General features: G+C 38.4%; 2 protein-coding genes across 3 annotated transcripts in view; one reads left to right on the top strand and one right to left on the bottom strand.

Moving 5' to 3' along the window:
• The window catches only part of LOC309497397 (uncharacterized protein), a 65,999-nt gene extending 48,360 nt beyond the window's left edge, over positions 1 to 17,639 (bottom strand). Inside the window, exons 1-2 of one of the 2 annotated variants that reach the window (XR_014205514.1) lie at positions 16,792 to 16,926; positions 13,618 to 14,666 (exon numbers count right to left, since the gene is read on the bottom strand). Coding sequence is in view for 1 of the 2 variants with exons in the window: in XM_082167664.1 (XP_082023790.1) it covers positions 16,792 to 16,876 (85 nt within the window). In the remaining variant the exon portion in view is untranslated. Of the gene's footprint in view, positions 1 to 13,617; positions 14,667 to 16,791; positions 16,938 to 17,590 lie in introns of those variants that run through there. The other variant, XM_082167664.1, reaches the window with a different exon arrangement.
• LOC309497393 (uncharacterized protein) lies at positions 8,902 to 11,837 on the top strand. Its single transcript, XM_082167658.1, has 2 exons — positions 8,902 to 9,142; positions 10,622 to 11,837. Exons 1-2 carry the CDS (start codon positions 8,937 to 8,939, stop codon positions 11,502 to 11,504), a joined length of 1,089 nt encoding a protein of 362 aa, XP_082023784.1. The 5' UTR covers positions 8,902 to 8,936; the 3' UTR covers positions 11,505 to 11,837.
• Positions 17,640 to 18,012: the final 373 nt, after the last annotated feature.

The raw sequence follows: 18,012 nt of genomic DNA, 5'->3' as shown, positions 1-18,012 counted from the left end.
TGCTGGAAGAGCCTGCTGATGCTGGAAGAGCCCGTTAATGTTGGAAGAGCCGAGGCTAGTGAAGAACCGGCTAATGCAAGAAGGGCCTGCTAATGCTGGAAGAGCCTGCTGATGCTGGAAGAGCCCGTTAATGCTGGAAGAGCCTGTTGATGCTGGAAGAGCCTGAGGCTAGTGAAGAGCCGGCTGATGCTGGAAGAGCCTGCTGATGCTGGAAGAACCTGCTCCCGAAGAAAAGAGGATGTGGAAGAGACTTTTAACATTGTTTTTATTATTTAATAAAGTGTATATTTATTTTGAATGCTGTGTCTGCCATTTCCTTCGTGTCCACGGCCGGCTCCTCAGGGGCGGCACGCAAGCGAAGGGGTGGGCGGCCCGCTGGCGCTCCACCCCGACCTGTGACACCTACACTGTAAAATAATTTTTGCTGCATTAAACTAAGGCCGTATAGTCATTTCAACTGTTCAATTTTGAGTAATGATGAATTGCTTTGACTTGTGAAAGTGAAAACTGATAAACTTATGCTTATGTAACATTTTTTGCCATGAGTTATTGATCACATTTTTCCAGAGTGTAGTTCATTGTAATGACATTGTGTTTTCCTCTTTTGTGCACTTTTACATAATACACCAACACTTGTATCTGTTCCCAAGAAAGTGGTGGCTGAAATATGTGCAGTAAGTGGACATTTTTTTTATAACTTTCCAAAGGAAAGAAAGTATAAGACTTTGTAATGTCCATTTGTTTCCATTGCACTGGACAGTGAATAAACCCTCTCAGATAACTGTCATATGGAGGAACTAGCCTACCTGCAAGTGCATAAATAACTTTACTTAATTTATACTTGTGTGCTTTATGGCTGCAATATAAGTTGCAGGATTCCACATCTACAGAAAGGCCTACAGAAGAGTCTACACAGACAGAGGAGACATAGGCCTACAGGTGGGCAGTGGATAGACAACTTTTCCTTTTTATTTGTTGCATGAGGCATGTGTCTAATATCTCTTGTTGCAGGCACTTGACCACTGGCTTTTCTTTACAAAGAACAATTGAAATAAAACTCAAGGAACTAAGTATATTTGTCTTTTATTAAACATTTAATGAAAAGTATTGTTTTTTTGGCAATGTTGTGTAATATGGCACATGCAACAATGTCACAGGCCCTGTCAGGTGTGCAACCCTCAGACTTTTCAGACACTGAAATCTTCCCTTTAGTTAGCCAAAGTTAATTTCATTGTGTGCCCTTGTCCTGGCTAGAGCTGCATTGTAACTGGTTTGGGTCAGGGAATGGGGTCATAAAACACCTGTCTGCTGGCAGGAACATGTCATAATCACCTATGAAAAAATGCAGTTCTGTTAGGATCAGCATAAGTGTATGTAATACAGTGAGCTTGATATTTAATTGTGGAACTTTCCTTACCACTTTCAAATAATGTGCATAAATGTGAATCTCTGAAAATTCTTAAGTCATGCACAGATCCTGGCCATTTTGCTTTCACATTTGTGATATGGAAGATTTTAGTCAACTGCCTTTTTTTAATTTGATATAATATTACTAATCTGGAATATTAAGAATCACAGTAGTAACTGGGCTGCACATTTACATTGTGAACCCCCTTTCTGTTCACATAATCCCCTTCATTGAGGCCTTGATGGCAGTCTATGGTCTAGCCTATAGTCTATGGTACCAATCACATTAGTGAAGCCTGAGTGACATATACTGTAATCGGCATGGTCATGATTGCACGATCTTCATAAATTATGATAAAAAAAATACATTTAAAAAAACCTGCTTTAAAAAAACTGCTTTACAACATTGGGTCTTCAGTGGCTTGGAAATGCCACAAAAAAACCCTAAAACTGTTTTTTAAACCTAAAAGCGCCAGGTAAACTCCGAATGACACGACAGACAGCACTTTCCATCAAGTTCTCCGCATCTCCAATAGTGTAAAGGAAAGAGCCACTCGCAAATAATCTTAGGGCAATGCAAACAGTTTGTGCTGTAGTTAAAGCCCGACTCCGACAAGTCGAAAATAAATGTTTTCAAATGTTGAAAAAAGCGTTTCCAACAAATTAATAATGTAAACGACAATCTCACGAGTCACGAGAAAAAATATACATCTCAGAAAGTGCACATCGCGCTGCGCTGGACTTCCCATATCAGCTCCGCTTATGAAGCCGCAGTCTAATCCTGTTATCATGAAATAAGCCTGCTCCCGAGCAGGTTTAAGATTGCGCACCTGTTGCTATGACAGCAAGTCCAGGATGAGTGTTGAAGAACCAAACAATCCAAGATCATGCCAAATCGCCAACAATCAAATCCAGCTAACTGAGTTAGCGTCGTACGAAGAATGGGCCCCAGGTGTGCGAGCGATTACAAAATTTTTTCCAAAAATGGAAAAAAAACATTACCGTGCAACAAGTACGCGCTTAAGTTTCTGTCTGTTCAAGGAGTGCTGAAATGTAAATTACTCATCATTAAAGTAATTTTTGGCTTCATTATGGCTTAGAACTTTTTGCATAAAGTTAAAATGTTTCATACCTGACCAGAAGATGTTCAACACTTTTCCTAACGGTAAGGATAAAATTATATCTGAATACTAAAAGAAATATAGCTAACGTTAGCATACACTAGAACTGTAGTTTATATAAGATCGCAAACTCCATGAATTATCAGCTAACATTACTCTGTCCCTTCAGTTAGTCAGAACAAATAAATGTCACATTAGACAAGGAAGTTGTAGGTTGTGTTTGAATAATTACACACTCTATCTTATTTAGCTGAGGTAAATGAAACGCAATTCTCTCGTATCTTTGCTCGATGAAGAATGAGACGGCACAATGAGCCCAGCGGTCGGTGTTCTCCAGTGGTTGTCCAGACACCCTTGGCACAACCTTAAGCAATGGCCCTGAACGATGGTTCAGTGTCAACATTGTGACAACGCTATAACAACCTTCACCACACAGTGTAGTTATAGCAACCTTTTGGCCATGTTGATAAAACATTGTTAGAAGGTTGGGTACGAGGCCAACGTTCTGTGTTTGCTGGATTGCATTTGTCTCATCATGTATTGATTACTGCAATGCCCTTTTCATTGGTTAACCTGCCAGCTCCATTTCCAGATTACAATATATTCAAAACTCTGCTGCTAGAATACTTACACATACCAAGCGTTCTGCTCATATCACCCCAATTTTGAGGTAGGGTAGGGGTTGGTTCACCTGGATGTTATGTAGCCAACCCCTAAGGTCAGTCACCTGACATTGTTGATATTAGGTCTTGAGCAGAGGTGGACAGTAACAAAGTACATTTACTTGAGTACTGTACTTTTGTACACTTTTTGAGTATCTGTACTTTACTTGAGTATTATTTTTTTATGGAAACTTTTTACTTCACTACATTTGAAAGACAAATATCATACTTTTTACTCCACGACATTTCTGTCAAGGTCCTTGAGTAGGAAGTATGGGGATGATTTTGGTTGCAAGGGTTGCATTTTGGTTGGAAATGAAAGTCGGGTTGACGTCAGAACTCGACTGATGTTGGTTTCTGACGTCAACCCATCTGTCCAACATTGGAGATTAATATCAATCTGCCATTGGATTCTGACATTAACTTGATTTTCATTTTCAACGTTGGGTTTGGCCAAGCAGCCATTTGGGTGTCCGAAACCATTGTGGACGTTATTGAGTGCACTTATTCAATCTCACATTCAATCCTACTACTGGAACTGTGCTCTAGAAATAAATGTGATATTGATATGAGGGTAGGCAGGCATAGATTCAGAGGCATAAGGTACTGTAAGTATTACATACAACAATGCAACAATAAAAAAACAATGCATTGACATTTACTTTTTACTTATAATACTTAAGTAATTTTAAAGACAAGAACTTCTGTACTTTTACTTCAGTAAAAATCGGTCTTTACAACTTTTACATGTAACGGAGTAATATTTGACCAGTAGTATCTGTACTTTCACTCAAGTAAGGAAGTTGTGTACTTTGTCCACCTCTGCCTCTCGAGGATAGGTGGAAGAATGGCGTCATTCAAGGGACGACCGTGGTGACGGTCTGAGTGAGGTTGAAAAAGATCTGCAGTGAACCAAAGACGCGGTTTGAAATCGCTGGTGTTTCTGATGTCACAAACTACCTTAAAGACAAATCTTACAATGGCGGAAAGATCCGGGAGGCCCTCCCGGAGAGATACCGTAAATACCTTATCTTCATACACAGCTTCTCTGGCTGCGATACCGTATCAGCAATTTCTGGGTTTAGCAAACCAACTTTGTTCACCAAGCTCTGCAAGACTGACAAAGCAGAGGGGGCCATGGATGTGTTCAATGACATCAGAGCCAAGAGAAGTGACATCATCAAAGCTGGCTGCGAACTGTTCAAGCTCACATTCTGCGGAAATCCACCTGAAGATTTGGAAGACTTAAGATTTGATATCATCAGCAAGCGGGCCGCAGCCGGGAGCATCAAGCCTGAGAAACTGCCTCCGACTACAGGAGCTGCAGCACAGCACTCTCTGCGGGCATATCTCCAGACCAGAGACCGGCTACTGCTACAAATTCCATCACTGGATGTCCTTGAGTATGGATGGAAACAAGGAGAACAAGGTTATGTACCAGTCCCTACAACAGATCCCATTGCACTGCACTACCTTCTGAAGTTTGTCAGCTGCAACTGTGCAGGGGACTGTGACACTCTCAGGTGCTGCTGTAAAAATCAAGGCGTCAAGCGTATTTCTGTTTGTGGGAACTGTCATGGTAACTCTTGCCAGAACATCAACCAGCCAGATGATAACAGGAGTGAGGGAGATGTAGGCGAGTTGGACAGGGCCGTTTGAAGGAATTTGGGGGCCCCAAGCAAAATGGACATGGAGGCCATTTTATCCAGTGTAATTTATCACTTACCACTAGGGGTGTAACAAAATTCACGGTTCGGTTCAATACGATACACATGTGTTACGGTTTGCTATGTTTTCGATACAGCAAAAAGAAAGAAATGCCAATTTCCTTGATTTATTTATTTTTCTTTCTTTTTTTTTATCATAAAATATGATTTATTTTTACTTTGAGCAATTCTGGAGCTATAATTGGCTCTTCTTAGGAGCATATAAAACAAAACAGCTCCTTGGAAAAAATTAAATGTAATATTGTAGTAGTTATAAACAAATGTTTATTTTAGTTAAGATTAACATTTGCATTGTATTCATAATGTCAAAATAAAACCGACGTAATGTTACTTGAAGGCATTATAGCCTAATATTCCTGCCAAACTATGTGAATGTTTCTCACTAGATCTCGCAGCGATGTTATTACTTCTGTGGCGAATTCAAATGCTTTCTTTACTGGATCTCTTATTAGCGCTGTGTAGTAACAGTGTCGCATGATCACGATCGGCTCGCGCTGCACTGGTCCAAACTGATAAACAACGGTCCGTCAACCACACAATAACGAGTAGCTCAGTTTCGTTCCGCTTACATTACGTTTGCCATTTGATGTTGGGCAATGTTGTGGTCGCGCCGGCGTCTCTACATTATGAGCGCGCTTGCCACGCGCAACGCGCCTACATTTGAAATAACGAAATTTTGGTCGGCAGGAAAAATGATCCAACGAACCGTTCGGTTTGAAAATGCGTACCGAACACCGAACCGAAAGCCTCGTACCGAACGGTTCAATACGAATATGTGTATCGTTACACCCCTACTTACCACTATCTTGTTTTTTCTTATCCTCCTCTTCCTTTCTATTCATTCTTTTCTGGCTTCCTGAAGCATAATTCCGCTTCATGATGACTGCCGAGGAGTTTTTGTATTTTGCCGGCAGCAGAGATCACGTGGTTGGCTGTCTGCTGTCAGCGACTACTGAGAGGGGCCCCCTTGAGGGGGATCCCGATAACAGTGTCATTGCACTTTAATGCATTGACTATCAAAGGGGCGCTCACACAGTTTGTCGTTGCATTTTATTCTTAACCAGTCGTTGTCTTGGGGCCCCAGGCCAGCTCGGGGCCCCAAGCAATTGCTTGGTTTGCCTGCCTTGTCGCGACGGGCCTGGAGTTGGATGAGGTTTGTTAAATTTTAAACCGATTTAGTAAGTTTTGTTTTGTAATTGTTCAATAAAACCATTTTTATGTGGTTTTTGTATGGACTTGGAGTCATTTTTACTCAAAACTAATGGCTGGGATAGATTCAGCACCCCTAAAAAACCCTGGTTAGACATCTCAAAAGGTAATATAAAAAATAAAAAACACAACATTATTTTTACCCAGGCCGTCTGGGCACCCCAACTTTGATTGCCTCTCCAGGTGTTTCCCCGAGGATTTGGCCATGGATAAATTGGGAGGTGTTACTAGACACCTATAGGAACACATGGTAAAAAAAGCTATTGGTAAGAATTTTTTTTGCAGATTGGCCAAAAAAAGCCCTAACTTTCCCTAACTATTGTTGAGATTGTTTCTTCACAAGACTTCTGAAAATTGTATCATGTAGCCTAGAATATTTGCTTAGAAACTGTGAAAAACATCCTGCTAACTCATTCAGATAAAACAATATATTGATTTAAAATTTGTAAGACATGTTTTGTGTAAGAAAGCTTTATACGAGAAGGTGTGTATGAATATTGATGTGTTTCACACCTGAGAAAGACAAAGACCCTCCCATAACCCATATCAGGTGCTATCAGGCCCTATCATTATGAGGAACCTTGCACAAATAATGAAGAGAGATTTAAAAAAGAACAGCTTTTTAATTGTTTGGATTTATTTACAACACAACATAATCCAAAGATACACAACAAAGGACAAAAAAAGCACATTATTGAACCCACTGATCTAAAGACAGAGACTTGAAGCAGTTTATTACAAATAAAACAAAACATGAAACAAAAACATGGCATGGCAACAAAAAATAAAGACATGAACTTACACAACAGCAGACTACAGGAAACAATACTTGACAAAGACACATGGCAAACATGAGGGCTTAAATGCACAGACTAATGACAAGACAAGGGACACCTGTGAACAATGAAACAATGAACCAATGACAACATGACACATCAGACAAGGGAACGCATGGCAGGATCACATGACTAACAGGGAATCACATGACAGACATGGAAACATGACATGAACAAACCCAAAACGTGACAATACGTATAGGGCAGCATAACTTAATAATAACAATAGCCTAGCATGCAGCCTATAAATCGTTAAAAATGAACACTGCACTAGAGAAAAATACGGCCTATGGATTATCATGTTACTTCAAATGTTTCCATTCGTTATGACGTTATGAAATGAGATTGGAGCAAGTAAAAACATGAAGCCTAATGTTTGGCGCGTTTTGCTTTTCAAATGCACAGCGCAAGTGACTCAAACTCAGAGTGACTCAAACAGAGAGCATACTGAAGTGATTGAGCCGCTCCAAACTATGAAACATTATTGTTACCACGTTATTCATATCTACATTTGAACAGATATCCACAAACACAGTATTTAACAGTAAACACTGGTCTAAACATTATAATATTCACCATATTAAAGTAAACACAATATAGCCTTCTTTTATATCATGCTGTGTTTTATTATCGAACATAAAAAAATCCTCGTGTCATACATGTTTATAAATTTAGCATTAGGCCGGTGACACACTGGCTGCGTGGCGCGAGCGTTGCGTTTCTGTTGCGTGGCGGCTGCGTCGCGTTTTCTGTGTCTTTACACACCAGAACCGTGCCTGACGCGGCGCTGGCGCGCTGCTGCTGCTATTGTAGGTGACATAGAGGGAGGCCGCCGACAGACCATGGCTCTTGTCTTCACGACAACAACTTTTTTCACACACCTACACCTTCCAAAATCCGCAAAATGGGTAAGTGGGCTGTCTGTTTATTTCAATAACACTTACAAATTTGTGTAGCTTTAAAGAGCTTATTTAGCCTACCTGATTTGGACCGTCACTCATAATACACACTACGTTGTTATTGTAGTGTGTCATATTTTTTTCATGTATGCTATTGTATTTTATTCATATTATATGCTATGACCTCTGTATTGGACACCAGGACTCGATTGTTTAAAAAATAAAATGACATGAAATTATATGTAGCCTATAGCACAAAATAATGGGATTTTTTTTTCAGTCACCAATACATTTTGGGGTTTCAGGTTTTCTCTAACCAAAGTTTGTATTAAGATGATTCTCAGTTATGTTATGAAAGATGTAACGTAATGAATTGATACACCATTTTACTTTATGCAATATGTGGTTAAAATGGACATAAATTGATAGTCCGATTCAATGCAATGTATCTTTTCACTGGATCTAGTAGTGTAATTGGAGTAATAATTTGCAACATTTTAATAATAATATCTCATACTTAATAGGAATATTAATGTATCATTTATTTAAATAATCACTTGTTGTTTCTCCAAAAATGCCTGATAAAGATGATTTAAGTCCTGATGTCCTCTACAGTGGACATGTATGAAATCAATGCCCTGTTCTGTAAAAGATGAAACACCTAACGTTTGTTAAATGTTGGTTTTATGAAATTCAATTTGAAAAGTAGTTCAAATTAATTATGCTTACAATATATTATCATATTTCCATAAATATGAAAATATGATACATTTCAAAAGTGCTAAATTTGATCACTAAATAAATGTCAGACTTAAACATAAAAAAATTTGGTTTCTCTGAAAAGTCCTGAATTTACTATTTACAGGACACCAGATTGTGACATGTATGGTGTCGGTGAAATTAAATAAAATATAATTTCCACTACAGTGGACAAAAGTCTATTCCTGGGTCCCTATTACTATTGAAATTTATAACGGTATTTGTTCTTTTTCAGTTCGAGTTGTTGACCGAAGAAAAGCCATTTCTTCTGTTAAGAATTCGCCGGAGGAGAAACAGACGATGGTGGGTTCACCCTATGAATCAAACAAGAAAAACTTTCGGAGCTTATTATCACCTCGTTGCAGAGTTGCAACTTGATTCCGAAAAACATCTGAATTACTTTCGGATGTCAGCAGAACAAATGGAGGAGATTCTGTCTATTGTCGGACCCGACCTGACGAGGCAGACAACCAATTTCCGTGATCCTATCGAGCCCAAGCAGAGGCTTGCCATTACACTCAGGTAGGCTTTTTATTCTCTGTATAAAAAAAAATTTCTTTTTTAATAAACAATTGAACATTATAAACATTTAAATAACAAAACACACTATTCTTTACACTCAAAAAGATACAATATTCCACATAATGTTAATTTTCAAAACTGAACTATTTACATTTAATGCCATTATTTAAAAATTGTGGTAGCTGTGGGGTGAAGGGTCAGACAGATTCTCCATAAATGTACTGGGAGGGTCATCTTGGGGAGGAACAGGATGATATTGGGACCGGGCTTGGAGTGTGGGGCTGTAAGGGTGAAATGCAGTGGAGGTGGAAGAGTGGCTTGACCTAGGGTGTTCCTCTGTGCCAGCTGTCTGTCCTCCAGTTCAGTGAGAAATGTCAAAAAATTAGTTTGGGCCTGGGCCTGTGCCTCACGTGATAGCCTATTTAGCCTAGGCACCAAACTCAAAGCAAAATAGTACATCTCCTCTTGCGCAGTAGGGACATGAGGGGGGACATTTGAAGTTGGAATGGAGATGATGTCCAGTAGCTGTTGCTCAGCTTCACTTACTACTTGTCTTCTTCTGTCACGTGCAGGTCTGCGGCCGGTTGCATAAACATAGCCATAATGTTAAGACAGTGTCTTAAGTTCTAGTATGACCTACTAGCAGTTAGTCAGGGGCAGTCAGTCTTAGTTTTCGGTATCAAAGTAGGCTTATCTATGTTTTTATGTAACTGATTTTAAAAAGCTATGAACCGTCTTAAAGAAAATAAATTGATGTCTAACTTGTAAGACTAGTCTTAGAGGTTTATGCAACCGGCCCCTGGTTTGAGATTGGGTGCTTTGTCTAGTCTCTGACAGAATAGCTTGAATGCGGGGGTGGGCTGGAGTGGGACTAGCTCAGGAGTGGGGTGTTGATGTGATTGCCCCAGGTGGTGGGGTTGGGGTGTCACACCTCTGTGATGTTGGAGTTGCTATGCGCTCCACATCCTCCTCTATTGCGCTCAAATCAATGGGGTCCTGTGTGTGTTCCAGTGGTTGTATTGGATCCAGTGAACATCTTGAGCTAAAATAGAGTAACAGTGGTCCTTGTGATAATTAAGTAACACTTCACTTTTAATAAACAACCTTTGTGTATAATGTAAATCATTTAATGTTTTGTCCTAAGAAGTTAAGTATCTCTATAACCAAAACAAGTAAATTAAAGTACATACTAACATTCTTGGATTCAAATGAGGCAGTAGAAATGACATTTCAACCTCGTATTTCCATTCCTTGACTGTCCCACCTGCAGAGCCACTGGGAGGATGCTTTTGTTTTTTATGTTTTACAAAAGCATCTCTCAGCACCTTCCACCTTTTTTTGCAATCATCACCTGAGGAGAAAATATAATCTCATCAATACTACTAACACTTTGTTGTAATATTATTATTATTATATTATATATACTACTATATTATAATTACTCATATTGACAATGACACATTTTTCTTTCTGACACAGATACCTTGCATCAGGAGAAAGCTTTGCTAGCCTGGCATATCAATACCGTTTGGGGGCAATTACTGTGTGCTCATCTGTGCACATGACATGCAGTGCCATTGAAACAAGGATGATGTCAACCCACATTCCTCCACCAACTGAGGACCAGTGGAAAGCCATTGCTTCCAGATTTTGGGACAAGTGGAAATTTCCAAACTGCTTGGGTGCAATAGATGGGAAGCACATCACCATCAAAGCACCTCCCAATTCTGGAAGTCTGTTTTTTAATTCTAAGAAGACATTCTCCATAGTTCTTCTGGCACTTGTGGATGCAGACTATCGGTTCACCTACATCCAGGTGGGAGACTTTGGCCGGGCCAGTGATGGGGGGGTGTACGGCTCTTCTCGGCTTGGCAGGGGCATGGAGGCCAAAACACTGAATGTGCCCGAAGACAGCCCTTTACCTGGTTCAGGTGTGCAGGGTCCCATGCCCTTTGTCATTGTTGGAGATGCGGCATTTCCATTGAAAACCTACCTCATGAGGCCTTTCCCGGGTCATCGTCTCCCAAGGTGGAGAGAAACTTTCAATTACCGACTGTCTTCTGCCAGAATGGTTGTTGAGTGTGCCTTTGGCATCCTCACTCCGAGATGGAGAGTGCTGCTTTCGAGGCTGCAGATGGCACCACACTTTGTGGACACTGTCGTTATGGCTTTGTGCATCCTGCACAACTTCCTCACCAACCCAGCGCAAAACCGGAGATGGCAGGATGAGGCAGAACATACAGGAGACATGTTGCCTATTATAAGGAACATGGGAGGGGGGAGGGAACAGGGCAGCAAGGATGCCTATGGAGTGCGTGAGAAATTCAGCACTTTCTTCAATTCTCTGGAAGGGAGCATGTGATCACATCACAACATTCATTCATTGTAAATAATTTAACAACTTTATTTTGTATTCCTGTATATAGTTTGTCATGTTTATTTGTATTTGAAAATGTTCTGCGTGGCACCTTGATTAATGACAAATATCCTTCAACTAATATCCTTATTATGTTCATAATTATAATAATTATCTTAAATAAAGACTGACATGTTGATCTCTACAAAATGACTTATTTTATTTATATTGTCAGTCAATAGGCCTGCATTAAAAAAAGCTCTGTTTTGTAGTCTGTTTGGTGACTTGTGTTTTGAAAGGTTTTTCTGTGGTATGTTGCAGATGAACACATCACTTCAAACTTTCGTTTGAAATGCTAATTATATTATGAGAATAATGTAATATTGACAAAAAATAACACAAAATTAACAACTGGACGTTAAAATAGATATATATAAAAAATGTGTAGGTCAATTAGGTATTTAATTATGTATTGAATGGATTTATAAATTTATAAAAGGCAAGTGCAAGCAGGAGACATCAGTAAAGTGTGTGCTGGTTGACAAATAATAATGGAGGGAGGGATGATAACCGACCTGAAAAGATTAGTAGGTTATAGACATTTTTTTTTTATACACCATGCACCCTCAAACTTCGATTGGACCACATTTAGGCTATCGGTAAGTTGCCTATCTTGGCAATATAGTAAACCTACCATTATAACCAATAGCTGTTGCAACTGAGTCCCATGCCTTCTCCTTTTTTCGTGGATCTTTGTAGCATGGATCCTGTGGATCGTACAGTTGTCGGTGTTTCTCCACCTCTTCAATTAACCTGTCGTCGTCCATCGTTGCTAACTAGATATAGCCTACTTGAAAGTGTCAAGTCACGTGGTTTGGATCACCCTTGTTCACATAGGCCTATATGGGAAATAGTTGTGGAAGGCTATAGGCTACTTCATGTTAAGCATAAATATAAAGCCTACTGATAAAGGACACCGTCAACAGTATTGACGGCAAAATAGACTATGTTTGACAGGTGCAATATTAGAAAATCGAAAAATATATATATATTTTTTTTTTTAAATGACATTTATATCTGAATTTATGTCAACCTATATACTTTCAAATACAAAATGTCCTTAATTAATATTTATTTGTGTACAAAATGACATATAAACATATTTTCCTATTCTATTTTGCCTGGAAACGCTTCCAACACGCTTGCGTGTCGCGTGAAAAATAGGCGTCGGTTCTATTTCTAGGATGCACGCGTTTTCCCGCGGGCAGTGTGCAAGCTCTAACCTGTTAACATGGGAGCCGAAATAAAAACGGACACGCCACGCAGCTGAGACGCTTACGCCACGCATCCAGTGTGTCACCGGCCTCAGGCTTCATGTTTTTACTCCAATCTCATTTCATAACATACATTTTAGTCTGGCACCAGTTTGACTAGTTGCTACAATGTAAAGTTTATGCAACAATAACATGCTGCTTACTATTATAAGTGAACATGTCTTACCTTAAAAATCGTTCTCATCTTCAGATCGCGTTCTTCTAATTCTTGCAACATCGACACTGGTATCTGAACTGAACTGAATCAACAATGAACTGAATAACTACATTGCTGTCTTTTGTAGAACTGTTTACAGCTGAATTGACCTTGTTTCAAATTGATGACGGTCAGTCACAATGTTATTGATCTGAACTGACCTGAGTCTTTTAGGGCTGTTTTACAGCAGAATCTTAATTGTCTCCACAGCTAAAGTCGCTGCCTGTCTTATCCACTTCACTAGAACGCTATTTCCCCAAATTCTGTTGCCAACCCCATCCTGTTTGACTACGAACTGATTGTTGGGGTTTGCCCATCCTGGTTTGACTATTGCCTGCTCTGTTTCACAGCTTTGTCACAGAAGACTTCACCAACCACCGATCCTGCAGCTCAGTACTGAAATGTCAGCATAAGCGACAATGCTTCAATACATAGAACCACGTATATTTAATGAGGCAAGGGTGTAGAGTTACATTCAAGCTGTTTTAAGGCAGGAATATTTTTTTTCAAGGAAAAAACATTTAAATATGTAATTTTGGTGATCAAAGATGAGTTTTGAGGTATAAAATTTACTACATGAGGACTTTACCATGCCTATAAAGTTATACTTGTTTCAGGATTCTATCAGCATCAAAAATGTAGTAAATTAAAGGGCCTCACATCTGCATGACTTTTCATGTAAGTGAGATGACAAAATCTGTAAATTTGATGATTTTTATTGCACTTTTTACTAAATTAAATGTCATCATCCAGAGTTAATATGCAAGTGATTTATGAAACTGCTGTATTTAGTAAACCTCTTACCACATACAGAACACTACAGTTGATTTCAGGAATGAGTTTGCAAATGCTGTATCAAGTCTCTTTGATATGTGAAACTCTTCTCACACTGAAGACATGTATAAGGCTTCTATCCAGTGTGAGTTCTTATGTGAACATCAAGGATTGATTCGGTTATGAAAGTCTTTCCACAGTGATTGCACATGTGAGGCTTCTTTCTAGTGTGAGTTATTACATGATTCTTAAGGCGATTGCTGTCTGTGAAATTCCTTCCACACTGATGGCATGTAAAACTGTTTACTCTCAAGTGAATCTTCATGTGCTGATTAAGGTTTACTTTACATCTGAAACTCTTTCCACACTGAGAGCATATGAAAGGCTTCTCTCCAGTGTGAATTCTCATGTGATTCTTAAGATATTTTTGTGAGTAGCTCTTCCCACACAGTTTGCAGGTGTGAAGCTTCTCTCCACTGTGAAGCCTCATGTGGGAATTAAGGTTTCCTTTATGTGCAAAACTCTGTCCACACTGTTGGCAGGTGTAAGGCTTCTCTCCAGTGTGAATTCTCATGTGGGCTGTAAGGTTTTCTTTGCGGGCAAAACTCTGTCCACATTGTTGGCAGGTGAAAGGCTTCTCTCCGCTGTGAGTTCTCATGTGGACAGTAAGGTTTTTTTTTTTTGTAATACTCTTTCCACACTGATGGCAGATGCAATAATTGTTAGATATGTTTTTCTGAGCTTTCCTATTTAGTGATGAAGTCTTTTCAGTCTCTGTGGATTTTTCTCCAGTCATGAAATCACACCAGTCTTTCTCTTCATTTTCATTCAATTCTTGACTTTCTTCTTTCAGTGCCATTAGGTCTAAAAAATAAAAATAAACCCCCCCCCCAAAAAACACCCAAATTAACACCAGTTCAATAGCACAAAAGAACAGACATCAAAATACTGCATAAAAGCCAACAACATGAATGCTAGATCCTATACCTAATAAGCTACTGAAAGTGGAATTACCTTATCTCAGAATCTCTTCTCAATTTTGTTAACTGTTCGCTTTCTTTAGGACACATCCAAAAAAGCAAGACAGTCTAAGAAAGCTGGTGGTTATCAAACCCCTTACCACTTGACCCAAGAGAATAGGTTTATTATGGGCCGATTCCAAATCATGTCTAAAATATTCGAAAAATAGTGTCCTCTCAACTATGTTCAGTTTTAAAGAGAAACTGTTGTTCAGTCAGGATAGACCACAACATTCTCTTGCTTACCTTGAGAATTATGTTGGCATTAGTGGACAAGCATTAGCATGATTTAGGTCTTATCTGCCTGACTGCTACCACATTTGTCTGAATGAAGATGTCTCATCAAACAAGTGTGGAGTGCCACAAGGCTCAGTATTGGGTGCTCTGCTTTTCTCCTTATATACACTTTCCTTGAGGGACATTTTCATTAGTTTTTACTGTTATGGCAATGATACTAAGTTTGATATTTCTTTAAAACCTGGAAAAAAAAAAAAGCTTGCACAACTCTTCAAGTTAGTAGTATTTTGAACATGGCAATCCACAAAAGTGGGTGGATTGTTTTCCTTCCTGACTCCTAAACTTTTTAAAGGGGACATTAAACATGCTAAATAGTTATCGTTACTTAAATTAGGCTGTAAAATGGGACAGAATCATTTTTGAAACGTCTTTATGAATTAAACCTTCTGCATTTCACCAAGTCAATAATTAAAGTTGACTTTAATATCAGCTGTCACCGTCTGACTGATAAAAGCACTTCATTTTGTAAGCTAGTAGTCCTTACAAGCTTGTTCTAGCTAGCAGTGGTAGGCATATAAGACATACCAGACTAATAAAAATATAACATGAACCACACGTCTTTTTGAAGTCTATCACAAAAATTGAGCACCTTTGGAGTACTAGGTTGCACCAGCCATTTTTAAGTTCTTACTTAAATTGGTAAGTATAATCCACAAAAAGGTTTAGTAACTGCTAGTTAGTTTGTAACTAACTCTGTACTTTATGTAATGGTGTTGTTGCACCATTTGTTCTTAAATCAGACTGTAGCAAGTAGGTCACAAGCTCTCCATTAGATTAAGCCAGGATTAAGCCTTAGTTCAACTAGGACTTAGTTCAACTAGGACATAAGTAGCTTTTATAAACATGCCTTAGAAAAAAACATTACTGGTGTGAATCTTGAGACAGTGTTTCTGAACTGTGTTTTTTACAGTTTAAGCGCATAGAAGAGAACTTAGTTTAATAATCACGGGATGTGCTGACTGACATCCAGCTTTCTGTGCGCGTGCTTCGGACGTGTGCGCTCAGAAAACCATATATCCAAAGTTTAGACTGATATGGTTTTAAAACGCATGCATATAATAAACTTTCATGATGATGAAGAGCTGCAATGCAACGTGAACGTGGTAGAGATGATAATTAAAACCAAACAGATTTTTTTTAAAGTTTTTGTCAGAGTATCCCTCTTCTGGAAAAGTGGGGTAGAGAGCAGCAGCTCATTTGCATTTAAAGATACATGAGCGAAAACAGCATGTTTTAACTTCCACTCAAAAATAGGCAATTACAGCATGGTATAATAAATGATCTATGGGGTATTTAGAGCTGAAACTTCACAGACACATTCTCGGAACACCTGAGACTTATATTACATCTTGTATAAGGGGGCATAACAGGTCCCCTTTAAGATGCTAATATTCAGACAGTTTGATTTAAAACATCTACTATGTTGAAGTTTGTTATAAAGTTGTTGTAAAGTTATTGTAACTTTACCAAGCTGTGTCAGCAGGATAAATGTTTTATTATCTTGTTGTGTGCTAATGTTTTTTTTGCTAAATTATTGCTTGATTCAATGAATAACGAGTGCTCCAACACTGGTTTGATAAAGATGAGACGAAAAAAAAATCCCTTATATACAACAACTGAAAAGTTTATAACTAACATTTACTTTATTCAAAAATGTTCAAAAGAAGACCAACCTGTTTGTTCCTCATTTTCTTCTTGTTTCACACTGAATACTTCTTCAATCCTAATGTCTTCACTCTCCTCTTTAATAAACGCCATCTTTATAATAGTGTCATGTGGATCTCAGTCGCTTCATCAGGAGTTTTTCTGTGTGTTTGTCCTGTTTAAGATGAGAATAATTAACAGAAAGAAAAATAAATCCACACTAAATCTCTAGGTGATCAGCTCTAGTTCAGTAGTTCACTGGTAAGAGAGTCAGTCAGAGTGAGAGTTAATGGATTAAAACCTGATTAGACTAAAAACTTATTAGCACTAAAATGTAATAAAAGAATACATATTACACAGGCACTTAGTATTTATTATTTATATTTGGTATTTTAATAAATACATTTAATATATTACAATATTTTAATAATCACAGTTGTCATTATGCTTTGTTTCTCGTTGCATTTGTTTTAACCAGCACGTGACGTCAGATGGCGGTAGTTCGAGCGCTTTGAATCAATGAATCATTTTGAAGTGTTTGGCTCAATTGACTCGGAGTTTCAAAAGGCTCAGTTTCTCCATCACTACTTGCCATTGAGAGAATTCGTGTTTACCATAAAGTGGCATAGAGAGCTAAATGAGCCGCACATTTTCTGTTACTCATGTGTACATTCGCTTTACTCATAAATAATAACGTTCATTAATGTTAAATTAAGAATTACACTGTTACATTCAACAACTATTGAGCCATATTACATAAAAAAATGTATCTAAGATTGCCTGAACGGGTTGCATTGATTTAAACACTAAATGTTTAAGAACACAAACCTTTCTTCAGCCAAATCCCAACAGATACATGAGAGCGGCGCATACTTATGACATCACATCGCCAAAATAAAAGTCCCATTCAGAAGTCCCATGCTGTCTAAAATCACAAAAGTGGATAGAAAATAACATAAAATAAACAAATAATTAAAATGATGTCAGAATAATTCAGACTTTAATTATTTGCGAAATACATAATGTTGTCCAATGATGTGTTGAAAATATTAAGAACCTCTAATGAAAAAGAAAAAAGTGTGAGATTATGCCTATACAGTATACTGTATTGCTTTTTAGACAACTGTAGCTTATACATTTTAGGCTACTTAAGAGCATTTAATTCAATACTTAGTAATATTAATATGGACTTATTGAATATATGACTAATTGAATTTGAGTTGGTTTGTTATTACAGACATGTAGAGAAA

The sequence above is a fragment of the Leuciscus leuciscus genome, assembly GCF_965113295.1.
Source record: "Leuciscus leuciscus genome assembly, chromosome: 4".
In the NCBI taxonomy this organism is placed as follows: Eukaryota; Metazoa; Chordata; class Actinopteri; order Cypriniformes; family Leuciscidae; genus Leuciscus; species Leuciscus leuciscus.
The sequence above is the reverse complement of the archived record's forward strand: the minus strand, read 5'-3'. Positions and strand labels throughout refer to the sequence as shown.